We start from the raw sequence: 27442 nt of genomic DNA on the forward strand, positions 1-27442 counted from the left end.
CTATGAGAACCTTGGAGAGGAGGAAAGCAATGGATGTCGAGCGGGTCTAACATGATACTGTGAAAGTTCAATCCATAATGGATCCAACACAGCAGCGAGAGTTAAGTCCAAAGCGGATCCAACACAGCAGCGAGAGTCCCGTTCACAGCGGAGCCAGCAGGAAACCATCCCAAGCGGAGGCGGATCAGCAGCGCAGAGATGTCCCCAGCCGATACATAGGCAAGCAGTACATGGCCACCGGATCGGACCGGACCCCCTCCACAAGGGAGAGTGGGACATAGAAGAAAAAGAAAAGAAACGGCAGATCAACTGGTCTAAAAAGGGAGTCTATTTAAAGGCTAGAGTATACAAATGAGTTTTAAGGTGAGACTTAAATGCTTCTACTAAGGTGGCATCTCGAACTGTTACCGGGAGGGCATTCCAGAGTACTGGAGCCCGAACGGAAAACGCTCTATAGCCCGCAGACTTTTTTTGGGCTTTGGGAATCACTAATAATGTAACACGGACTATAGAATTCTCAACGGCCAATATGGAAGGTGAACTTAAAGGCCTACTGAAACCCACTACTACCGACCACGCAGTCTGATAGTTTATATATCAATGATGAAATATTAACATTGCAACACATGCCAATACGGCCGGTTTAGATTGCAAGATTACAATTTTAAATTTCCTGCGGAGTTTCCTGTTGAAAACGTCACGGAATGATGACGCGTGTTTGTGACGTTATTGGTTGAGCGGACATTTTTAGCCCAGCACCACTTACGGCTAAAAGTCGTCTCTTTTCATCGCATAATTACACAGTATTTCGGACTTCTGTGTTGCTGAATCTTCTGCAATTTGTTCAATTAATAATGAAGACTATAAAGAAGAATGCTGTTGGTGGAAAGCGGCGGGTTGCAGCTGCCTTTAGCAACCGAAACACAGCCGGTGTTTCTTTGTTTGTTGTGAAGCTTTAGCGAACATGTTTCTCTACCACATGTTATTAACCAGCAAGTTTTTGGATGAGAAAATCGGGATATTAAGTCGGCTCTTACCGGACACTTGTGCGGAGTTAGCGTCCTCCTGCAGCAGCTGTCATCTTGGCTCCTCCATTGGCTTCTCTCAGAGAAACTGGCGGTCACTCCAGCCCTCCGACTTTTTTATAATCTCACTAAAACACCATTAACACAAAAAGCAGATAAGGGATTTTCCAGAATTATCCTAGTAAATGTGTCGAATAACACCTGAATAGCTCCCACTGCACTCGCCTTTTACATTTTTGTATTTTATTTTCCTAGTGCTTCACTTTAACTTTCCTCATCCACGAATCTTTCGTTCTCGCTCAAATTAATGGGGAAATCGTGGCTTTCTCGGTCCGAATCGCTCTTGCTGCTGATGGCTATTATTATAAACAATGTGAGGATGTGAGGAGCTCTACAAGCCGTGACGTCACGCGCACATCCTCGTCTGCTACTTCCGGTACAAGCAAGGCTTTTTTATTAGCGACCAAAAGTTGCGAACTTTATCGTCGACGTTCTCTACTAAATCCTTTCAGCAAAAATATGGCAATAATCGCGAAATTATCAAGTATGACACAAAGAATGGACCTGCTATCCCCGTTTGAAAAAGAAAATCTCATTTTAGTAGGCCTTTAATGGACACTTTATTAGGTACCGTACTCCTGGCTCGTATTTGAAGTCGCTGATTTTCTACAAAATTATTCATCTCATGCTGTAACACGAATGTTTCGGAGTAATGTGGAGTGACGAAATACGAATAAATCTACATTTTACCCCAGAAAAGTGTTGACATATCTGAAGGTATAGGTCAGGGGTCGGCAACCCCCGGCTCCGGAGCCGCATGCGGCTGTTTGCCCACTCTGATGTGGCTCAGCTGCATAATCGCCGACCCCCCTGATTATTTCGGGGGGTTTCCGGATTTTGGTGCCTCTCCCGGACATCACTCGGGGCTAACATTCTCCGATTTTCACTCGGACTACAATATTGAGGGCGTGCCGTGATGGCTTTACTTTTAACGTCCTCTACCTTATGTCATCGCGCCCGCCTTTACACCATGCTATCGCTGTTTTTATCGTCACACGTACGAGATTGCAAGGCATACTTGGTCAACAGGCGTAAAGGTTACACTGAAGGTTTATAATATAAACAACTTTAACACTCTTACAAATATGCGCCACACTGTGAACCCACACCTAACAAGAATGACAAACAAATTTCGGGAGAAATGTAACACAACATAAACGCAACACAACAAATACCCAGAATCCTTTGCAGCCATGACTATTCCTGACTATATTATACACCCCCGCGCCCCCAACCCCGCCCACCTCAACCAATGCACGGAGGGGTTGGGAGGTGGGTGGGGGGGGGGGGGGGTTGCTAGCAAGGTGTATAATATAATCAGGAAGAGTGGTTGTTTGTTAAAATTCTGTAGTTATACTGGTTGTGGTCGTCAAGGTTCCATTTAAGGTCCTGTCTTTTTCATCGTTTGGACTATTGAACTGGTAGTCTGTGAGTTCAATACAAAAAAAATTGTTAGAGACTCACAGATTTTTAAAAACACTAGAGTGCTGTCATAGAGATGATCTTTGACTGGCTTTTTCGCAGTCGGTCATTAAAAATAGGAGAGCGCTCCTGTAACTCTGACAGAATGAATGGACCAAAATAAAATGTCTACTGTAGGGGACGCTGGTTCTATGGAATATACAAAAAGTGACTCCCGGTAGTAGTGAAGGGAGACATTGGGCCCCTGGTCCTTAGCTTTCTGGAAATGTGGCTCCTAAAAACCTCTTCCTCCCGCTTCTACTCAGAGTCGACACCAACAGCATCACTCACTTTGACCAATCAAAACAGATGAGAAAAAATAATGGCTTTTAAGCTATAAGGGGCCGATTGTTCGCAAACCACGCACACAATTGTATTTTGTGTACTGACTGGTGACCAGTTGAGGTTGAAACCACCTTCTGCCTAAAGTTACCTAGGATAGGCTATAGCACACCCGTGACCCAGAATAGCACAAACAGTGGAAAATCATTGACTGACTGAATGAATGTACCAATGTGGTAATGACATTATTCCTCGACTCTCATTTCACCCTCAAAAGGAATACAATGAGCGAAGGACATTTTTCATTAACGCTTTAAAATCTGAAAATGCTTTGATCCTGTCAGCTTCAATGATCTAGTTCTAGCTTCAATCCTCCAGTTCATCTGGTTTAACATTCAAAATAGTTATAAAATAATAGTTTTATTAGTAATCTTTTTAACAATCTCGCTCTAAACCCTAAAAAAACACTATTTATAGAACACAACTATACTTTACATGCAGGAACAATGCTAAAGGCATACAAATAATGAGTAAGTTTGATACATGAACATTTGTCTTTATTGAAAACCTTTGTTATTTCTTGAATCTAGAATAGAATAGAATGAACTTTATTGTCATTATATTTGCATATAACGAGATTAAAGACTCCAACTTAAGGTGCGGTAGTGGGAACAAAATATAGGGTGAAATAAATGACATAAGAGGTAAAAAGGAAAAACTAACAATTGAAATAAACAGACTACTATCCAATAAAAATAATAAGCAATTCTGTACAATATACAAAACACTATAGAAGTACAAAATACAAATACTGTACAATATACAGAGCAAGACAGGAGTACCGAAGTAATAAATAACAATCAGTGACGGACGTATTGCACTCGAAGGGTAGTATTGCACAGTAGGGTATTAGGGCATTATATTGTATAGGGGTGAATTATTATTATTATAAGTTAGAGTTCAACATGGGGACAGCTTTGGGAAAGAAGCTGTCTCTGAGCCTGTTTGTTCTGGCTCTGATGCACCTGTAGCGCCTGCCTGATGGTAGCAAGTCGAACAGGTGGAAGCCAGGGTGTGTGCTGTCCTTGGTAATGTTTTTTGCTCTGTTGAGGCAACGGGAGTTGTGTAAGTCCTTCAGGGAGGGCAGGGGACAGCCGACGATTTTTTTGTGCCGACTTTATGAGCCTCTGAATCGCCTGTTTGTCTGCTTCAGTGCAGCTGGCGTACCACACTGTTATGCAGTACGTCAGCAGGCTCTCGACAGCCTAAAAATCTAATAGTGTTTCTCACCTTCTTTATTCAAATACTGGCACTCACAACTTTTTTGGGCCCCATGGTGGCCTATTTTGCAGACTGAGTAACCAGTGCGTCGGATTCATTGTTTGTACACTCGATTCCACAAAATGACAAGGGGGAAAAGGGACTTGTATATTACGCTCAATGTTTGGCCGTACAATACCCGAGACGGTGTATAAAAACCCGGCCAAGATTTTAACAACCATTTGGCGAAAACTGGGGTATGTGTGTACCACTGTATTCAGAGGGTACCTGCTGTAAAACCAGGATAAACTAAGACTTTTTACTTGAAGTATATTCCATATTTTCCGGACTACAGAATGCACCGGTATATAAGCCGCACCCACTAAATTTCAGAAGAAAAACATTATATTTCATTTATTAGTCTCACCAGCTGCGATGAGGTGGTGACTTGTCCAGGGTGTACCCCGCCTTCCGCCCGATTGTAGCTGAGATAGGCACCAGCGCGATCCCAAATGGAATAAGCGGTAGAAAATGGATGGATAGTCTCACCAGACTATAAATTGCAGATATATATGTTGTGATATGTGTTATTTACACGGAAACATTTTGTAAATGTTTATTTACATACGTTAATTGATTTGAAACGGTGCCCGTAACACGGCAGTAAAACGGCTGATCAAACAAAACAGAAGTCATCATCATGGACCCAGGAGCTGCCGGAGAGGGCTCTCCAATCAGCTAAACAGACTCAATAGATCTACAGTGGCGTTTTGGTGAATTTACTGAGGAAATTGATAAATGACAGTGTAGAGCAATAATACTAACACAGACACTCTTAAACGTGTTAGCGTATTAGCTATTGCTAACGATGCTTGCTTCATTACATTATGATAGCATGTAAAAATATGCATGAAACCACTCCTGCTGACATCACACTTGGGAAAGTTTAGTAACTCTAAATAGTTTTAGTTATATTTAAAATCTTACAAACGTGACTGAGTGATGAATGAAGAATCCATATGAGTAGAAACACTATGGATGAACGGCACTTGTGCTCCCCAGTTTTAAAGCACTATTACTGAATACAGTAGATGTTTACCCCGCAGCATCTGCAGTGAGCGAACTCACCCAAAAGATGGCGCCTTTGCACAAACAATAACACACCTTTTCAGTGTCTCTGCCTGTGTTTAATGAAAACTATTTGTTGATCACAAAATATTATGGCCAGCGAAGAATGATCCTTAAATTAACCGCACCGTTTTATTAGCCGCAGGGTGTAAAGCATAGAAACAAAGTAACGGCTTAAAGTTTACGGTAATCCTTTTCGTTTCTGCTTAAAGGCCTACTGAAAGCCACTACTACCGACCACGCAGTCTGATAGTTTATATATCAATGATGAAATATGAACATTGCAACACATGCCAATACGGCCTTTTTAGTTTACTAAATTGCAATTTTAGATTTCCCAGGAACCTTTCTTGAAAACGTCGCGTAATGAAGACGTGTACGCTTGACGTCACGGGCTGTTAGGGAATATGAGCGCTGCACACACACACAGCTAAAAGTCGTCTGCTTTAACCGCATGATTACACAGTATTTTGGAGATCTGTGTTCCTGAATCTTTTGCAATTTGTTCAATTAATATTGGAGAAGTCAAAGTAGAAAGATGGAGCTGGGAAGCTTTAGCCTTTAGCCACACAAACACACGGTGATTCCTTGTTTAAAATTCACAGAGGTGAAACTTTACTATGAATCACAGCGAACATGGATCCCAACCGAATGTCAACTAGCAGGTTTCGGTGACAAAATCGTGGTAAAAAGTCACTTCTTACCGGATATCAGCTGAGCTTGTGCCGCCCATACAGCTGTTGTCGACTTCCCTGAGACACTGGCGTCAAGACACCCGTGGACACACACCTCCGACTATCAGGTACTGTTAAACTCATTAAAACACTAGCAACACAATAGAAAGATAAGGGATTTCCCAGAATTATTCTACTAAATGTGTCTAAAAACATCAGAATCTGTCCCAATGCAATCGTTTTTTGTTTTTTTTCTAGTCCGTCGCTATCAATATCTTCAAACACGAATCTTTCATCCTCGCTCAAATTAATGGAGAAATTGTCGTTTTCTCGGTCCGAATAGCTGTTTTTGTTGGAGGCTCCCATTAAAATCAATGTGAATATGTGAGGAGCCATCAACATGTGACATCATCGTCTGTGACTTCCGGTCGAGGCAGGGCTTTTCTCTTAGCACCGAAAGTTGCGAACTTATATTCTCGACTAAATCCTTTCAGCAAAAATATGGCAATATCGCGAAATGATCAAGTATGACACATAGAATGGACTTGCTATCCCCGTTTAAATAAGAACATCTCATTTCAGTAGGCCTTTAAGTTCTACTTTTAATAACTCATGTTATGCAACAAAGCTAAACATACCCAGGTTATTTCAATAACACACAGCTTCCCACTCCATATTTTTTCTGCTACGTAGTAGGAAATGACAAGTTAATTTTTTTTAAGTCCAGCTCTTAGGGAGATCAGAGGGCCGCTGCAGTGTTTGGTTAAAGACACACACACTCTGTGATCATCTTACTGTACACAGTTTGATCTCTTGCTGTCACCAGCGGGCATACAGCTTTGTAATACTGACTGTTTGCACAGAGCTTACGATGTCTGAAGCATGTTTTTAATGATGTGGACGTTGAAATTCCAGCTGTGTATTTTTACAGCAGGGGAGTAAACAAGAACGTTGAAGCTGACAGCATCAAAGGATGTTCTGATTTTTAGGGCGTTAATGAAAAATGTCCCTCGCTCATTGTATTTGCTTTTAAGGGTGAAATGAGAGCCGGGGGCTAATGTCATCACCACATTGGTACATTCATTCAGTCAGTCATTGATTTTCCACTGTTTGTCCTGTTCTGCATCACGGGTGTGCTTGAACCTATGCCAGCCAACTTTTACGCAGAAGGTGGTGTCAACCTCAACTGGTCGCAAGTCAATACACAAAATACAAATGTGATGTGTGGTTTGCGAACAATCGGGCCCTTATAGCAGGCTCTTTGAAGTTAACGAGCCGTTTATTTTTTCTCGGCTGTTTTCTCTTAAAGCCGCACATGATTGGTCAAATTGTGTGGTGCCGTTTGTGTCGACCCTGAGTGGAAGTGGGAGGAAGGGGTTACACAAACACAGGAAGGCCATTAATACACAAACAGGAGGGAGGGAGAGAAGAGAGAGTGAAAAGTTGCTCTCTAATTTGGGACTGTACGGCGGAAAAGGTGAACACGAGCAACGGGAAACGAAACTTACAAATCTTCACTGAAGGCTCAGTGCTGCGATTTCTTTTAGTTCCTCAAATTTTTTCAATGTATTTTCATTGTGTAATTTTTCTCTATATTAGCAAGCGTCAATCAATCAATCAATGTTTATTTATATAGCCCTAAATCACTAGTGTCTCAAAGGGCTGCACAAACCACAACAACATCCTTGGTACAGAGCCCACATAAGGGCAAGGAAAAACTCACACCCAGTGGGACGTCGGCGACAGTGACAATGATGACTATGAGAAACCTTGGAGATGACCGCATATGCTGGGAAATCCAAAACAGAACCGCCGACATATCGGATAACGACAGAGCGAAAAGTTTAACTGAAACAACGCAGCAATGTCGTTTGTGCAAAGAAAATATGCAAATAAAAGGCTTCATTTGTAACAGAAATTTTTTTTTTACAAAGTTGCCAACAAAAAAAGGAGAGCAATCAGCGGCGAGACAATTATAACGACCCATTTCCTTCACCACCAGTGGAGCGATTTGGTAAATCAAGCTCTTGCCCAACCGGGTCGGAAGAAGAACTAAAACATCTTTGCCACCAGTAAATGCCTTCAAAACCGTTCTCTGTTCATCTTGTAAAGCAGGGGTGCCCATTACGTCGATCGCGAGCTACCAGTCGACCGCGGGGGGTGTGTCAGTCGATTTCCAGCCAGGCTTTTAAAAAAAATAGACCTAAAAATGAGTGATCATCAATCTTCACCAACACGTCACTTAAATGACATTCACGGTACCGGAGGGTCTTGTGAGATGACGCTGGCTGCTGCAAGATCATTATTATTAAAATATGACCGAGAGGAAGGCGAGAAACACTTTATTTCAACAGACTCTCGCGCCGTACCTTCCGTCAAAACTCTAAAGGCCGACTGCACATTTCCTATCTTCACAATAAAAGCCCTGCTTCATGCTGCCTGCGCTAACTAAATACAGAGTCTCGGAAAACTGGCGCGCACAAGCGATCCCCCAGAAAGCTGGCGTCCACATCACTTGTGCACGCCAGCTTTCCGAGACTCTTATTTTGTTAGCGCAAGCAGCATGAAGCAGGGCTTTTATTGTGAAGATAGGAAATGTGCAGTCGGCCTTTAGAGTTTTGACGGAAGGGACGGCGCAAAAGTCTGTTGAAATAAAAAGTGTTTCTCGCCTTCCTCTCTGTCATTTTTTCATAATAATGAACTGGCAGCAGCCAGCGTCATCTCACAAGACCCTCGGGTGCCGTGAATGTCAATCAAGCAAGCTACGGAATTTGCCGCCAATGTTTTTCTTGTAAAGTGTATGGAAGCTGGATGAATTAGATGCCAAAAACCAACCCCTTTCATGTGGTATTGTACAGAAAGGACAACTTTTGTTCTCCTCCATTTGAAAATGTGGGCGTTATCATCATTACTGTCTGATTCCAATCAATGCAAGTCATCAGAATCAGGTAATACACCAACTTATATTCTTGTCTTTGTGAAAGAAAGACATCTATATGTGTTACACATGCTTGTATTATCATTAAACACATTTAACTTGTTTACAAAAATGTCTCTTTCATAAATAAATAAATATAAATGATATATATAAATGAGGTAGATCCCCTCGAGTTGGTCAATTGAAAAGTAGCTCGCCTGCAGAAAAAGTGTGGGCACCCCTGTTGTAAAGAATTAATATTCGATAGATTGGACAAAACAGTTGCCGCCATTGTTTGAATCAAACAGTCGCTTCGGCACTGCGTCACATTTATGAAATCCCACCCGGCGATCCTGATTGATTCTTTATTTTTTTGCTATATTGAAGGAGTTTGCATTGCCCTCGAGCCCAGACCCTTGTGTGTAGCTCAGCAAACTACAAGGATCTGGCGAGAGTCAGGTTAGGACGGAACTGGGAGTACACCTAAAACTATTGAGTGAGCCGGTCTGAGACGCAAACCACATTTCCCATAATCCTCTTACAGCACAGCTCAGTAAAGCTCTAGCTATTATATACTCCTGCAAAGTTAGAATCTGAGAATTGGACGCAATTTGGCTTCGCAGTCAAGGGCAATGAAAGAGGTGAAAATGTGACACACGTGCAAAATACGGTTTGCAGATATCGCTAGACAGTTATCGTCTACAAGTCTGGCAATAGAAGCAATATGAGAAGTCACTTGATTAATTATCACCCGGTTAAGATTATTGACGCAAAACCAAGACGGAAGCCGGGCTGTCAATTTGTGAGGCATTTTAATCAAGTATTTTAATGTTTGCTTGTTACTTGTACCTTCACTGTTCTTCACACTTTGAAAATACCTTTTGGTACATAAAAAATATAAATAAATATGATTACAACATGGGCTTCACGGTGGCAGAGGGGTTAGTGCGTCTGCCTCACAATACGAAGGTCCTGCAGTCCTGGGTTCAAATCCAGGCTCGGCATCTTTCTGTGTGGAGTTTGCATGTTCTCCCCGTGAATGCGTGGGTTCCCTCCGGGTACTCCGGCTTCCTCCCACTTCCAAAGACATGCACCTGGGGATAGGTTGATTGGCAACACTAAATTGGCCCTAGTGTGTGAATGTGAGTGTGAATGTTGTCTGTTTGTCTGTGTTGGCCCTGTGATGAGGTGGCGACTTGTCCAGGGTGTACGCCGCCTTCCGCCCGATTGTAGCTGAGTTAGGCGCCAGCGCCCCCCGCGACACCAAAAGGGAATAAGCGGTAGAAAATGGATGGATGGATGGGATGATTACAACATTTGAGCATTAGTGTGTTAATCCTTAAAATAAGTAGCACTTAATTTTCCACACAAAGGCATTTTTTCCAAGTCGGTATAGCTCGGTTGGTTGAGCGGCCGTGCCAGCAACTTGAGGGTTGCAGGTTCGATCCCAGCTTCCGCCATCTTAGTCACTGCCGTTGTGTCCTTGGGCAAGACACTTTACCCACCTGCTCCCAGTGCCACCCACACTGGTTTAAATGTAACTTAGATATTGGGTTTCACTATGTAAAGCGCTTTGAGTCACTAGAGAAAAAGCGCTATATAAATATAATTCTCTTCACTTCACTTTTGACATTACAGCAATGATATCGTACCGTGGCCTGAATACCGAAATAATATTGTACCATGAGATTTTGATATCATTACATCTAGAGATGTCCGATAATGTTTTTTTTTTTTCCGACATCCGATATTCCGATGTTATCCAACTCTTAATTACCGATTCCGATATCAACCGATACCGATATATATATACAGTCGTGGAATTAACACATTATTATGCCTAATTTTGTTGTGATGCCCCGCTGGATGCATTAAACAATGTAATAAGGTTTTCCAGAATGAATCAACTCAAGTTATGGAAAAAAAATGCCAACATGGCACTGCCATATTTATTATTGAAGTCACAAAATGCATTATTTTTTTTTAACATGCCTCAAAACAAAAGCTTGGAATTTGGGACATGCTCTCCCTGAGAGAGCATGATGAGGTTGAGGTGGGCGGGATTTGGGGGGCGGGTTTGAGGTGGGGTGGGGGTGTAGGAGGTAGTGGGGGTGTATATTGTAGCGTCCCGAAAGAGCTAGTGCTGCGAGGGGTTCGGTTATGTTGTGTTACAGGGCCGATGTTCTCCCGAAATGTGTTTGTCGTTCTAGTTTGGTGTGGGTTCACAGTGTGGTGCATATTTGTAACAGTGTTAAAGTTGTTTATACGGCCACCCTCAGTGTGACCTGTATGGCTGTTGAGCAAGTATGCCTTGCATTCACTTGTGTGTGTCAAAAGCCTTAGCTATTATGTGACTGAACTGGCACGCAAAAGCAGTGCCTTTAAGGTTCATTGGCGCTCTGTACTTCTCCTTATGTCCGTCAGCGGCGTTTTAAAAAATCATACGGTTTAACTCGGTTGGTAGAGTGGCCGTGCCAGCAACTTGAGGGTTGCAGGTTCGATTCCCGCTTCCGCCATCCTAGTCACTGCTGTTGTGTCCTTGGGCAAGACACTTTACCCACCTGCTCCCAGTGCCACCCACACTGGTTTGAATGTAACTTAGATATTGGGTTTCACTATGTAAAGCGCTTTGAGTCACTAGAGAAAAAGCGCTATATAAATATAATTCACAAAAAATTCACATTTTACTTTTTTTAAACCGATACCGATACTTTTGAAACCCATACCGATACTTTCCGAAATTACATTTTAAAGCACGTATCGGCCGATAATATCGGAAGTCAGATATTATCAGACATCTCTAATAACATCCCTTGTGATAAATATGAACGCAAAACAGTTTCAGGCTTAATTAATCACATTGCATAAATGATTATAAATGCTTCTTCTCCTACAATCACTGAAGAGATGCAACCTAGTCCGCGTAGGACTTGAGTAGAGTATTAAATTTGCACGTATTTTAATATATTCAAGCCTTGAGTAGATGACATCCTATTAAATGTAATGCTGTAATAAATGCTGTGCTTACATTGTGCTTGTTGTATGCAGTGGTTCATGTTTTGTGGTTCATTACATCAGTTCTAGAGCTTTTTCTAACAGTTTGCCTCGAGCCACTGCTAATTAAAATGCAAACATTATTATCTTGGTAAAGTCAGCTTGTGTCATGAATGGTTGATGCATTTACATGAATAAGACCTTATGCGTACAGTATTGCTCTGCCTTGGCTGTTTAAGTTCAATTGAGTCAGTCCATAGGTGTTCTTCTTCACCCCTCCTGCCGGTTATTATCTGTTATCCCTCAGTGACCTTCTCTGTGCCTCTGCCATTTCACGTTCAGCAGCACTTTAACAGGGTGAAAGACGCTGAAGGGGGCAGGCTTAATTGTCTATGTCAGTCCCAGTCAGGTCCGCGGCCAAGGTGCCAAGGTGAGGAATACTGTAACTCTCAAGAATGATGGAATTTTGCTGTCTTAAAGGAGCAGTAGAGTGGGAAAACATGTTGATTTTATATGCTTAATTGTGTGCCATTGCATCCATTATATTCCGCTCCGAATATCTTCAACAATTTCCATAGATTTTACATCACTGTACGCTGACCATATTATCAGATCAGTCGTACGGAAATAATGCAAAAATTTTAAATAATGTATACCTAAGAATTAGGGTTGAGTATCGAGTATCGATTGGAACCGGGGATAACTTTCCGATTCTCCCGGAATCGTTCAAAAGTTTAAATTTCGATTCCTAGTTTCGATACCCAGTCCACCCACCGGAAAAAAAGAATAAGTCCGCCGACGGGAAGAAGAAGCCGCTGAACACCAACGAAGAAGCGCCCACTGTCAGAAGTGTTAGCATAGCCGAGCCTAGTCAGTCAAGCATGGATAGCAGGCGTCGGCGGTCGAAAGTGTGGCTTTTATTTTACTAAAAAAAACTAAATATCGGCGAAATGTAACACGTGCGACAGGACTGTTTCGTGCTTATGAGAATGCACGTTGAACATGATGAAGCACCTCCGAGTTCATGGAGTACAAATAAATGCGTGTACCGTCTTTGATTCGCTTTGACCTGCCTCCTCCTCTCACCTCGGTGACTGCACTGCAGTCCGAATCCGGTAAGTAAAACAATATGTATGCAATAAATAATGTGTTTTGCGCCAACGTTGAGGCAGCTAACAAATTAGCCCGCGTATTTTTCTTCGACAATTTACAACCTGCTAGCCAGGCTCCGCGATGTGCTCAGCGTACTCCGTTCACCGTAGCGGCAATGGGGAAGATGTCGGTGCCACAGAAAGGTCACTGCACACATAGTCAAAAGACTGCATCCCTTTTCAGAGGTGGAATCTGCAACATTTAGGTTAGTTAAGCAATAAAAGTCAGAGGTAAGCTAATTGATACTGGGCTAAACAGTAACAGCAACATTACATGTTTGTTTATGTTTACAGGGATATGGTGAAAACTCTCAACCCAAAATACATACCACCTTCCAGGGACTACCTGTCAAACACATTGATCCCGCCATGGTACAAGAAGAATCGTAATCGAGAATCGTCGGGAATCGGAATCGAAACAAAGAATCGGAATCGTTCGAATTCAAACGATACCCAACCCTACTAACAATTGAGTCAACAGATCGAGGGTCCTCTATTCCGCCCGTCAAACCCTCTAAAACATTGAGAAACCGACAACAATACTTTGTTTACATTATATTATTTTAAGCGCCAACGCAGATGGTCTATTTTAGCGGCGCATTGATAGCGGTGAGCTGACGCTAGCTTCCGCTGCTACTGTTGACACACTGAGCCAGCAGCTGCTTCTGCTTTGTCTCAAACTTGGTAAAAGTAAATTGTAGTTTATAATTCATGCATCTCTCACCTGGTGGTAGACAAACGTGGCCAAGGACCGAGATGCTGCTCGACTGTGACATCCCCCGAGATGGCGAAAAGGAAAAAAAAGATGAGTTGCGGCAACATTTTTTTCCCCCCCTTCATCAGTATTGCAATGGAATACTATTATATATTCTAACTTTTAATTTTTTATTTCTTTAATCTTTTTTACTTTTTTTTATATTTCGTAGCACTTTGATATTTTAACAAATGTAAAGTGCATTATTATTATTATTATTGTTATTATTAATATTATTATTGAATCTTCATCTAAACGGAATTATGTGAGCATCCCATCAGTTGGCATCCCAGTGAGAGTGGACATTTTACAGTAAGTTTTTGTTTTATTATGGCTTATTATTATTTATTATTTGCTCAAGTAGTGTTACAATAAAGCTACATCTGTGTTAAATACGGTTGGGGAAGGAGACGACACCACAGCGGGACTCAGTTCAATAGGTTTATTGAACCTAGTGATGAGTGTGTGGGAGGTGTATGCTATTCCAGGTGTTTGGTGCAAAACGATGTGTAGAATTAACAATGTAAATGTTAACGAGGGTTTGTTGTAAGTGCGTGTTGGATGAATCCTTCGTCAGACCAGAAGGCAAGGAAAAAAGGCAGTTCGTGGGCAAGCAAGCGGTCGGCGGCTGAAGAGGAGCAACAAGGTTCGTGTCCAAGCAGGGATCGAGGATCAGGGAGGCAGTCCAATATCCAGAGGGGAGTCAAGGCGCATAGCTCCATCATGGGAAACAGGAAGGGCACTGCGGGAAACAAAAAGGGCATAAGGCACGGGAAACTGGGAAGCAACAAGTAGAGCAAGTACACGGGAGGCAAACCAGCGACGGGATGCTTACTACAAAGAGTGAACTACGTTCCAGCGTAGGATCCTCGGGTCTGCTGGTTTTTATATTGCTTGTCATCGTTAGTCCCAGCTGCGTTGATTGCAGATTGTTTGCAGCTTTGCGATGCGGCCAGAGCGAGCAGGGGCCGCAGATGACATGCGGGCTTGAACATGAGCCGAGACAATCTGTTAAGCACTTGGCTTCTAAAACTTATTGCTCAACCCAAAGTAATCGTTGTTGGCTCTCACAAAGTCTGCTTGATTAGCATTTTTGATAGGGAATGGCTCTATGGTTGTTACTTCTACATCACGGATTACGTGATTGGCTTCCTCAATAACTCTTAAAATGGTTCGGGACTCTCCGTCAGAGTGATACTATTTTGATCATATCTATTTAATCGCAAACTTTGGAAGTCTTTTGGTGTCCTAAATCAGTTATATAATAGCTTCAATATAGAGGCAACTTGTTTTTCCACTCCGCGTACTTTAAGCGCTCATTAAGGCAGCTTGTTTTTCGTGGAAGTGTAACCATGGAGGATGTTATTTGCCTTTTGCACTCTACAGACCAAATAAACACGTTCTAGTGACACAGGAAACTTAGAACACAGCCAGCCCAGACGGCAGAACAGAATCTCAAGTACTGCTCGCAATTCCTTGTTTGATACTCGCTCCAAATCAGTAGTCAATAAAACCTGAGAGAGATAGTTCCCTAAAGCTCCCATATTGAAGACATCAGAAGTGAGGCGCTGTTTCTTGGCAGGGGAGCCTTCTTTAAAGCAGGCCTATTAAAGGACTTCTCTTTCCTGGAGATAATCAGAACCAGGATTCATTGAATATTTAGACCACAATTAGCTGGACCTTGATGCTGCAGCCTCCTAAGTTTCCCAAGAGGGGCTCCTGTCAGCAGTTTTGTGCGTGTTTTTTTTTTTTTAGGATAACGAGCAAAAGTAATGGAAATGTGGATTTTAAAGCATCTACCGATGTGTGGTTCTAACAATCTGCTGAGTTGCTCCTGGTTGTTGGCTGTGTTATTGCTACATGAAGAGATTGCATAACATTTTCCCTTCACATGTGGGTGTTTGCTGTACGACGCTGGTCCTGCTTCCTTTGAGCCAAAGGGGTGAAGAGCTGCTGAATAATCACTTTTCCAGCCCCTCTTGTAAGACAAGTTAGATTTTAACTGAAGAACATAGAGTAAAAGATGTCTGTCAAATGTTTGTTTTAGAACGACGTTGGTAAGCTACAAAGCCGCTGCGTTTCATCAATTGTCAGCGCTTTACGGCTACTTCAAAATACGGGTATTATTATGGTGTGAGTCTAAGGACCCCAAAATGGCACCTATTAGGAGACATTATCTGGTGTTTTGTTTTGCAATATAGATTGATAGATAGATAGATAGATAGTACTTTATTTATTCCGTCAGGAGAGTTCCTTCAGGAAAATTACAATTTTCAGCACAATCCCATTCAAGATCAGACAAACATTACAGGGGGACAGAACAGGATCGCTGACGGGTCTGCCGGCTTCCAGCGCCCCTTACAAAAAAGATGACATACAGGTAAACAAGGGGGAGAGAAAAAATAAAAAATGGGTCTTAGCCTGGGCCCTGGAGTGGGGGTGCAGACTGAGGCCAAGGGAAAAAAACAACAACTCATAGCCATAGTACACATCCCTCTTACGTGTGTGTAAGAGGGAAACATCAGACATCAAAGAACACAGAGGACATTAAAGACATTAAAGCAGCAGATACAAGCAGACACTTCTACATACAGCTATGAATAAAAAGTAAAATAAAAATATACACTGTGGTGGCCTCTGCGGTGTTCCACGCTATCGTCCGCTGGGGTGGAGGGAGCATGGCCAGAGACAGGAGCAGACCCAACAAAGCAACCAAGACAGCCGACTCCACTCTCGGCCAGTGTCCAGTCCGCATGGATGAGCGAGGATACGTCCAAGGTGACTGGGGTGTCCGACACCTGCTCACCCAGTCAAGACACTGCGAAGCCTCTCCGTCCCAGCGCTCAGCGCTAGCTCCACAGTCCTGTCCCCTCATCCGCATCTCCTCCAGTCCCTCCAAACAGACTCTGGTGTAGCAGGGACCCAGCAGCTGGTCTCCATGGCCAAAAGGCTCCCGGGAGGCAGATCCAGAAGTCCACAAAAAAAAGCACCACAGAGGTCACGAAAGTGGCACCCCTTGTCACACAGTCCCAAAGGGTCCCGGACCAAAATGCCCAAAAATATAATAACACATGAAAACAAGAGGGAAACACAAAAGGATGACACAAGAGCACAGAGCTCCTGCCAACAGCAGCCACTGCAGCAGCGCCATCTTGGAAAAAAAAAAAATTATTATGAAAGACCAACTTTTCTTACCTTCTGGTACAAGCTGTTGTGTATTTGAGATCTGCATAAGTCCCGAAACTTTACGTGCGTCTGTCATTTTAGTCCGCATGGACGCCGCTGTCAATAAGGTTTTTCTTCCTTCTGTTGAGGGGCATTCATCCTCTGCTGTTGCCATATGTAATATAAAGTTGTATATTGTTATACGGAAGAGCTAAAATCTACCAGTACAACAAAAGATGACGGGGATACGACACTGTCAAAGTGGAGGCACGTAAATAAGACCACCCACAAAACAATGCATCCTGAAAACACGGTCAGAAAACTGCTGGTCTATAAAACATAATCTATGCAACATTTTGATCAAATAACCACCATTACACTATAATAAAGTGTCTTAAATGTATTGAAAAAAATATATCATAATATCACACGAAGTTTCTGCAGTCCTGGGTTCAAATCCAGGCTCGGGATCTTTCTGTGTGGAGTTTGCATGTTCTCCCCGTGACTGCGTGGGTTCCCTCCGGGTACTCCGGCTTCCTCCCACTTCCAAAGACATGCACCTGGGGATAGGTTGATTGGCAACACTAAATTGGCCCTAGTGTGTGAATGTGAGTGTGAATGTTGTCTGTCTATCTGTGTTGGCCCTGCGATGAGGTGGCGACTTGTCCAGGGTGTACCCCGCCTTCCGCCCGATTGTAGCTGAGATAGGCGCCAGCGCCCCCCGCGACCCCGAAAGGGAATAAGCGGTAGAAAAAAAATGGATAATATCACCCCTTTAATGCGCTTTTTTATGAAAATAGACACGCTCATGGGCAGTGCGCCTTCTAATCCGTTGCACCCTATGGTCCGAAAAATACAGCAATATTATTTGCAAAACCAGGAGCATGACAACAAGGAGGTCAAAAAAATCCAAGCAACGATCCAAAACAGATACATGCAGCACACTCCTTAAGGAGGCCTAAATACCTGATCAGTCTCAGGTGGGACACTTGGCTCCGCCGCCTCATCAGGCCCAGAAAGGTCTACGAAAGAGAAATACGTGAAAAACCGAACAATAGCCAAAATGACAGGAAACAATTTAAAAACTACAAAACCCCAAAAATCACTAACATAAGAAAGCGGATCGATACAAATATAGACAGTAATGATACCAAGTGTAGCGTCAGTATATGGTTAATACTAGGGTGATAATACTGATACTGTTTGATAGCACAAAAAAATAAGTATTTATTTTGTCATTTTTGGTTATTGTTTCCAAACTCAGGAGGACTTTAAGGGCAAAAACCAAAGTATTTAAATCAGAGCAAAGTAGTTGTTGCTTATATTTAGGTAATTTGCACTATTGACTTTATTTTGCGCCCTGCGATGAGGTGGTGACTTGTCCAGGGTGTGCCCCGCTTTCCGCCCGATTGTAGCTGAGATAGGCACCAGCGCCCCCCGCAAACCCAAAGGGAATAAGCGGTAGGAAATGGATGGATGGATGGACTTTATTTTGCTATAAATATTGTATAAAAGGGAATAAGGAAATAGGGGCTTCACGGTGGCAGAGGGGTTAGTGCGTCTGCCTCACAATACGAAGTTCCTGCAGTCTTGGGTTCAAATCCAGGCTCGGGATCTTTCTGTGTGGAGTTTGCATGTTCTCCCCGTGAATGCGTGGGTTCCCTCCGGGTACTCCGGCTTCCTCCCACTTCCAAAGACATGCACCTGGGGATAAGTTGATTGGCAACACTAAATATGCCCTAGTGTGTGAATGTTGTCTGTCTTTCTGTTGGCCCTGCGATGAGGTGGCAACTTGTCCAGGGTGTACCCCGCCTTCCGCCCGATTGCAGCTGAGATAGGCGCCAGCGCCCCCCGCGACCCCAAAAGGGAATAAGCGGTAGGAAATGGATGGATGGATGGACTTTATTTTGCTATAAATATTGTATAAAAGGGAATAAGGAAATAGGGGCTTCACGGTGGCAGAGGGGTTAGTGCGTCTGCCTCACAATACGAAGTTCCTGCAGTCTTGGGTTCAAATCCAGGCTCGGGATCTTTCTGTGTGGAGTTTGCATGTTCTCCCCGTGAATGCGTGGGTTCGACTCCAGGTACTCCGGCTTCCTCCCACCTCCAAAGACATGCACCTGGGGATAGGTTGATTGGCAACACTAAATTGGCCCTAGTGTGTGAATGTGAGTGTGAATGTTGTCTGTCTATCTGTGTTGGCCCTGCGATGAGGTGGCGACTTGTCCAGGGTGTACCCTGCCTTCCGCCCGATTGTAGCTGAGATAGGCGCCAGCGCCCCCCGCGACCCCGAAAGGGAATAAGCGGTAGGAAATGGATGGATGGATGGAATAAGGAAATAATTTGAATATTCAATTGACGGCCATCCTGTGTTTTTGTCTCATTATAGTTGATAAGTGATATTTTTTTTTTAATTCAACAATCTTTAAAATTTGAAATATCAGTGTGAGAATTGGTATAAGGACCGCTGTAACTACTTGGTGTTGGATCCATACCAAAATTTGAAGTATCGCCCAAAACTAATGAAAAGTATCAAAACAACAGAAGAATTAGTGCTTATCACATTTTAAAATAAGTTTTAGAGAGAACAATGTTGCAGCAGAAAGGTACCAGCTATTAACAGTAAATTCACAAGTAGAATAATAACACATTACTAAATTATGCAATTAGATACCTAATAAAATCGTATTTGTTTTTATTTTCGATTTATAAAAATGCAAACAAAATGCTATTTTCCCCTGCTTGTATATGTTTGTCACATGCCAGTGTGCCGTGGGAGTGCTCCATACCGTCCCATCCTATCCGGTGGAGGCCAGAGGCCAGAATGACTCTTGGATGAGTCCAGGAAGCCTCTGGACCTCCCCAGGATGTAGCTGTCAGTTGATCCTCCGCTGGGAGGGCAAAGAAGAGAGGAGATGTGTTGAGGAGAATATAGCAGGGCGGTATATGCAGAATTGGATTGCACATGAAGAGGTGGGAGTTGGGAGCTCTCGGCTGTTAAAGAAAGTTCACATTTGTCTCGGACTCTCCCGCCATGTCCTGTTTCTGAGCTATTTCACAGCTGTGGGCGCCCTGTAATGTTGACCTGAGTGCACATGTCCTGCATGACAGAGTGTGCATTCCTTTGCGGTAACTTTGTCACTACAAACACAACTGCAATGTAAAGGTGCAACACCCATTGGACACAACATTAGGAACACCAGCTGTATCATATAATCTGCCTTGACAAGGATAATAATGCTGAATTCGAGTCACATTCATCAATCCTTCCCCTTATTTTCCTGGGAAATGTCCCTTATTTTGCAGTGCATTAGTTCTTTTTGGCATTGTCAGAAAGGTATGTAAAGAGGGTATTTTTTGTCTTCACTTATAGAGCTTTTGTTAACACTGGATTTATGCTACTGATTCTTTTGCATTTGAAATTTGTGAACTGAATTTGTTTACATCAAATAATGTTGACTATTTCAGTGAAGAAAAATTTGGTAGCAAAATGCGTATGTTTAGAAATTCTGTGTTTTAAAAAGGCAGTGTATTAAAATTGACTGCAGAAAAAAATGCTGCTTCAAAATGCAAGACCCACTTCCGGTTAAAGAATTTTGTCTCAGAACCAGCCATTGAGGTGTCAAGTTTAAAGTCATGTGACACTGGTCCTGCAAAACAGGACCTTGGCACAATACATTAAAAATAAATCCAAAGAGGTTCATTAGGGATTCAAAAAAGCTTTAAAAAATAATGCATTTTTGTCACAACTAGGCTTGGATTAAAGTTGTTTCTCCGATGCAGAGAATGATTTGCACGGGCGAGACGTGACTGTGAGTACATCTTTTATTTGTATAATATATACAAAACAGGGAAAACAAAAACACTTGCTCGATGGCATGAAAGACAATTAACTATAAACTTAAACAGCACAATGGCATGACTATATACAAACGAAACAAAAGACACTAGCTGTGGCATAAACAAAACAATACTAGCACTGAGGCATAAATACAAAAACTTACTTGGAGCGAAACAAGGGGCATGAATAACGAGGTGTTCGAGGGCATGTAGCGCAGCATGGGTAGGGTGCGTGCGTGTGTGAAGATCCCAGAATGAAGACAAGAAAAAGAGTGACTTAAGTAGCTATGATAATTAGTGAAAACAGGTGTGAGGCTGAGGACAGGGACGTGACATGACAGGTGAAAACTAATGAGTTGGCATGGAGACAAAAACAAACCAGGAAGTGCCAAGACAGAACTTAAATGTCCAAAAAACTAAACATAGCCTGACCAAACCCAAAACATAAACTTACAGGCGCGACAATTTTGTTATTCTTATAGCCAGACCTGTGTGTTCGTCACAGCAACATCATGTAGCAACCTCTGAGGAAGGCAACAGTTGTAGCCGAGACCGTCATGTACGGAAGTAAACACACAGGTCTGGGTAAAGGAATAACAAATCACATTATAATAAACATTTCAATGTGGTCTACTGGATGTTTCCAAACTAAGTAACGTTCACATATTCTCAGTATTCAGTGTTTTATGGTTTATAGTTACTGGTGTAGATCCCACATTCTGTATTTTAATGTACATTCTGAGTGTTTTATTCAGTAAAAAACAAACCGTAATTCCGTTTCTTTAGCTGGTCTGTTAGTATCAGTCATCATTGTGCGAGTGTTTATACCATCGTGTGATCAGCTTTCATCCTTTTTTGCGGAATCTCTGGATTTTTCCCCCTAATGCACAGCAACCTCCACATGTTTATAGTGTCCATAAAAAGGGATCCAAGCACATAAAGCAGATTAGATGGCCCGAGCTGCATAACATATCTCTTGGTAAGACCTGTGTCACGTGACTTCAAACGTGACACTTCATTGACTTGGTTCGAGGACAGGATCGATTGCTTCAGGCCTAATTTACTGGAAGTGGGTCTTGCCTTTCAAAACAGCTAGTTTTTCGGCGCTGAATTTTAAAACCCCATATTTTTATACACTGATGGGGATAGGTTGATTGGCAACACTAAATTGGCCCTAGTGTGTGAATGTTGTCTGTCTATCTGTGTTGGCCCTGCGATGAGGTGGCGACTTGTCCAGGGTGTACCTCGCCTTCCGCCCGACTGTGGCTGAGACAGGCGCCAGCGCCCCCCGCGACCCCAAAAGGGAATAAGCGGTAGAAAATGGATGGATGGATGGATGAATTTCCCCACACTGAATTTCAAACACTGGATTTTTAAACACACACATTTTTTTCCTAGTTTATTTTTCAATGAAATTGTATGTATAAAATTTAAGTTCACAAAATTCAAATGGAAAAAAATCAGTTACATAAATTCTGTGTACAAAAAGGCTTGTATAATAAAGAAAAAAATTAACCTTCATAAGTTCATATATATACATATATATATACATATGTATATATATACATATGTATATATAATATATATATATGTATATTCTATTTTTTTCTATATATATATACACACATATATATTGTGTATTATTTTGTTGGACTGATTAATAAAAACAAATATTAAATGATTAGAAAAAAAAATATATATATACATATATATAAAATTTATTTATTTAATATTTTATTTGATTTTTTACATTTATTTTATTAATCAATCCAACAAAATAATACACAATAATATCATAATTATAAAATTCCAATTCCAAAATCAAACCCGCCCCAACAACATTCAGAATAGCAATCTAAATGACACAAAACAATCAAAAAGTAGTAAAAAAAAAAAAAGAATAATATCAACAACAGTATCAATATGAAAAAGAATTACAACATAGCAGTGATAACTAATCCCTCATTGTCATTATCACCAAAGCTACCGTATTCTTCGGAGTATAAGTCGCTCCGGAGTATAAGTCGCACCTGCCGAAATGCATAATAAAGAAGGAAAAAACATATATAAGTCGCATTGAAGTATAAGTCACATTTTTGGGGATATTTATTTGATAAAACCCAACACCAAGAATAGACATTTGAAAGGCAATTCAAAATAAATAAAGAATAGTGAACAACAGGCTGAATAAGTGTACGTTATATGAGGCATAAATAACCAACTGAGAAGGTGCCTGGTATGTTAACCTAACATATTATGGTAAGAGTCATTCAAATAACTATAACATATAGAACATGCTATATGTTTACCAAACTATCTGTCACTCCTAATCCCTAAATCCAATGAAATCTTATACGTCTAGTCTCTTACTTGAATGAGCTAAATAATATTGTTTGATATTTTACGGTAATATGTTAATAATTTCACACATAAGTCGCTCCTGAGTATAAGTACAAAACTATGAAAAAAACTGAGACCTATGGTCCGAAAAATACGGTATTTATAAACATAAAATAAAAACATTTAAAAAAATTAACATTAGTGTCACAGTGGCTTACACTTTCATCACATCTCATAAGCGTGAGAACATATTGTCTCCAATACTTTCCACAAAGATAAAATAAGTAATACTTTAGGTTCATTTAATAGTTTAAAAAAATAAATAATGGATCTCATATCCCAATATAGTATATGACTTATTATTATCTATTGAGGTGTTCATAATGACATTTAGTGCAGTGAGTGTGTGTTCCACTTCCACGCCCCAGACCTCTAACCTCTACCATCTTCCTCAGTCAACTTAGGAAATGATTCTGTCAATTGATGACCCTCTCTTCCTTTTTCAACACAAACAACACAACAACCATGTCTGCAGCTTTAAACTGCAGTGTTGACACAGCGGTGGGTCTTTGTCTCTTAGTAACACACTTTCTTTACAGCAGGGGTCACCAACGCCTGTAAGGACCAGATGAGTAGCCCGCTGGCCTGTTCTAAAAATAGCTCAAATAGCAGCACTTACCAGTGAGCTGCCTATATTTTTTAAATTGTATTTATTTACTAGCTAGCTGGTCTCGCTTTGCTCGACATTTTTAATTCTAAGAGAGACAAAACTGGGCTTCACGGTGGCAGAGGGGTTAGTGCGTCTGCCTCACAATACGAAGGTCCTGCAGTCCTGGGTTCAAATCCAGGCTAGGGATCTTTCTGTGTGGAGTTTGCATGTTCTCCCCGTGAATGCGTGGGTTCCCTCCGGGTACTCCGGCTTGCTCCCACTTCCAAAGACATGCACCTGGGGATAGGTTGATTGGCAACACTAAATTGGCCCTAGTGTGTGAATGTTGTCTGTCTATCTGTGTTGGCCCTGTGATGAGGTGGCGACTTGTCCAGGGTGTACCCCGCCTTCCGCCCGATTGTAGCTGGGATAGGCGCCAGCGCCCCCCGCGACCCCGAAAAGGAATAAGCGGTAGAAAATGGATGGATGGAGAGACAAAACTAAAATAGAATTTGAAAATCCAAGAAAATATTTTAAAGACTTGGTCTTCACTTGTTTGAATAAATTCATTTATTTTTTTTACTTTTCTTCTTATAACAATCAGAAAGACAATTTTAGAGAAAAAATACAACTTTAAAATGATTTTAGGATTTTTAAACACATATACCTATTTACCTTTTAAATTCCTTCCTCTTCTTTCCTGACAATTTAAATCAATGTTCAAGTCTTTTTTTTAATTTTATTGTAAAGAATAATAAATAAATACATTTTAATTTGATTTTTCATTTTAGCTTCTGTTTTTTAAACGAAGAATATTTGTGAAATATTTCTTCAAACTTATGATTAAAATTCCCAAAAATTATTTCGGCAAATTTAGAAAATCTGTACAATTAAATTTAAATCTTGTTTCAAAGTCTTTTGAATTTCTTTTAAAATTTTTGTTCTGGAAAATCTAGAAGAAATAATGATTTGTCTTTGTTAGAAATATAGCTTGGTCCAATTTGTTATATATTCTAACAAAGTGCAGATTGGATTTTAACATATTTAAAACATGTCATCAAAATTCTAAAATTAATCTTAATCAGGAAAAATTACTAATGATGTTCCATAAATTCTTTTTTCTATTTTTTTCAAAAAGAGTGGAATTAGCTAGTTTTTCTATTAATTTTTTTCAGTTGAATTTTGAATTTTAAAGAGTCGAAATTGAAGATAAACTGTTTCAAAATTTTATTTTCATTTTTTTCGTGTTTTCTCCACCTTTGAACCATTCAATTAAATGTTGTTTTCATCATTTATTCTCTACAAAAAACCTTCCGTAAAAGGAAAAAAAATATACAACGTAATGACGGACAGAAATACCCATTTTTTAATATATACAGATTTATTTATTAAAGGTAAATTGAGCAAATTGGCTATTTCTGGCAATTTATTTAAGTGTGTATCAAACCTTTGCATTAATCAGTACCCAAGAAGTAGCTCTTGGTTTCAAAAAGGTTGGTGACCCCTGCTTTACAGTAATAGAGCTCAGATCTCAGCGTTCTAGAGCGTCTATTTCATTCGCTATGAACTTCATTCAGTTCACGGCCTGGTTTTGGAGGGAAGTTTCGAGTCAGTTTCTGTCTCTCCCCCCTGCATGAATGGTGTTTAGCAAACAGAGAGAACAGGAAAGGCAGAGAAGCCAGGGAAGAATAGAGGGATATCCCCTTACAGGTTCCCTCCTTTTTCCTCCAGGAAAGAAGGGCTAAGTACTTTGGGAAAGATGGGGGGGGGAGGGTTAATTGCACCACCTGTCTATACAGAGGCATGAACATCTGTATGGGGCACCTATGCACACACATTCTTGAGCTTCTGTGTGTGTGTGTGTGTGTGTGTGTGTGTGTTGGGTGAAAGACCTTGCGATTAGCAATGTGTGGCGGAGATTACAAGAGGATCAATGCTGCCACATACTACACCAGCCTGTGAACTATCAGTGAGACATTGGCTCGCCTGAGCTTTAGAGCTTAAGACTCCATTTAATTACACTTCAGCAGAGAGGAAAAGTACAGTAAGAAATTCTCTCAAGATGTCATTTACACTCCGGCGAGGATCGGGTGTGTAATCTACAGTGACGGCAAATGTGTGATATTTGCTTTCCCTACACATATGTGACATTTTACGGTCTCTGGTTTTACAATTGCTACCTTGTGGCGGTGGCAGAAAGCTCTCTGGTGATGGGAAAAGCATATACTGTGGAAGAGCTTGTGCAAAAGCGTCCCTGATAACACAATGTTGTTGTTTTTTTTACAAAGATAAAGATCTCAGTGCCAGAGCTTGGTCCGCATTGCCGGCAGTAAGTCGAACACATTTCTAGTGAGGGTTGGACTCCTTTGTCATCGATTCTGTTCATAACTTTTATGGACAGAATTTCTAGGCGCAGTCAAGGTGTTGAGGGGTTCCGGTTTGGTGACCGCAGGATTAGGTCTCTGCTTTTTGCAGATGATGTGGTCCTGATGGCTTCATCTGACCGGGATCTTCAGCTCTCGCTGGATCGGTTCGCAGCCGAGTGTGAATCAGCACCTCCAAGTCCGAGTCCATGGTTCTCGCCCGGAAAAGGGTGGAGTGCCATCTCCGGGTTGGAGAGGAGACCCTGCCCCAAGTGGAGGAGTTCAAGTACCTAGGAGTCTTGTTCACGAGTGGGGGAAGAGTGGATCGTGAGATCGACAGGCGGATCGGTGCGGCGTCTTCAGTAATGCGGACGTTGTACCGATCCGTTGTGGTGAAGAAGGAGCTGAGCCGGAAGGCAAAGCTCTCAATTTACCGGTCGATCTACGTTCCCATCCTCACCTATGGTCATGAGCTTTGGGTCATGACCGAAAGGATAAGATCACGGGTACAAGCGGCCGAAATGAGTTTCCTCCGCCGGGTGGCGGGGCTCTCCCTTAGAGATAGGGTGAGAAGCTCTGCCATCCGGGAGGAACTCAAAGTAAAGCCGCTGCTCCTCCACATCGAGAGGAGCCAGATGAGGTGGTTCGGGCATCTGGTCAGGATGCCACCCGAACGCCTCCCTAGGGAGGTGTTTAGGGCACGTCCAACCGGTAGGAGGCCACGGAGAAGACCCAGGACACGTTGGGAAGACTATGTCTGCCTTGGGATCCCCCGGGAAGAGCTAGACGAAGTGGCTGGGGAGAGGGAAGTCTGGGTTTCCCTGCTTAGGCTGTTGCCCCCGCGACCCGACCTCGGATAAGCGGAAGAAGATGGATGGATGGATGGATGGATCTCTACCACTTGGTTGTGCCATTATCTTAGATTAGATAAAGATGTATTCATCCAATTCGCCCTCGGGATATTAAAGATTGATTTTGTTGTATTTTGTATATTTGTATTTTGCATACATGTCAATATTGCGGTAGAAAATGGATGGATGGATATATTTATTTCGTACTGTCAAATGGTACATTTTTAATCGGATTAATCACATTGAGATGTGGTTATCCATCCGTCCATCCATTTGACTTATTCCCTTTTGGGGTCGCTGGTGCCTATCTCAGCTACAATCTGGCGGAAGCCGGTTTACACCCTGGACAAGTCGCCACCTCATCACAGGGCCAACACAGATGGACAACTTTCATACTCACATTCACACACTAGGGCCAATTTTAGTGTTGCCAATCAACCTATCCCCAGGTGCATGTCTTTGGAAGTGGGAGGAAACCCGAGTACCCGGAGGGAACCCACACAGACAGTCAAGGGGAGAACATGCAAA

At 41.9% G+C, this 27442-nt stretch overlaps 1 protein-coding gene across 5 annotated transcripts in view; it reads left to right on the top strand.

The window, feature by feature from the left end:
* Positions 1 to 27442, top strand: part of mtss1la (MTSS I-BAR domain containing 2a) — a 118654-nt gene that overhangs the window by 44351 nt on the left and 46861 nt on the right. Inside the window, exon 1 of one of the 5 annotated variants that reach the window (XM_061917834.1) lies at positions 15488 to 15687. The exons of the other annotated variants lie outside the window; for them this stretch is intronic. Within the exon in view, the coding sequence (XP_061773818.1) occupies positions 15567 to 15687 (121 nt within the window). The 5' untranslated portion in view covers positions 15488 to 15566. Of the gene's footprint in view, positions 1 to 15487; positions 15688 to 27442 lie in introns of those variants that run through there. 5 annotated transcript variants of the gene reach the window in all.

Source organism: Nerophis ophidion, linkage group LG12 (assembly GCF_033978795.1).
Source record: "Nerophis ophidion isolate RoL-2023_Sa linkage group LG12, RoL_Noph_v1.0, whole genome shotgun sequence".
Taxonomy (NCBI): Eukaryota; Metazoa; Chordata; class Actinopteri; order Syngnathiformes; family Syngnathidae; genus Nerophis; species Nerophis ophidion.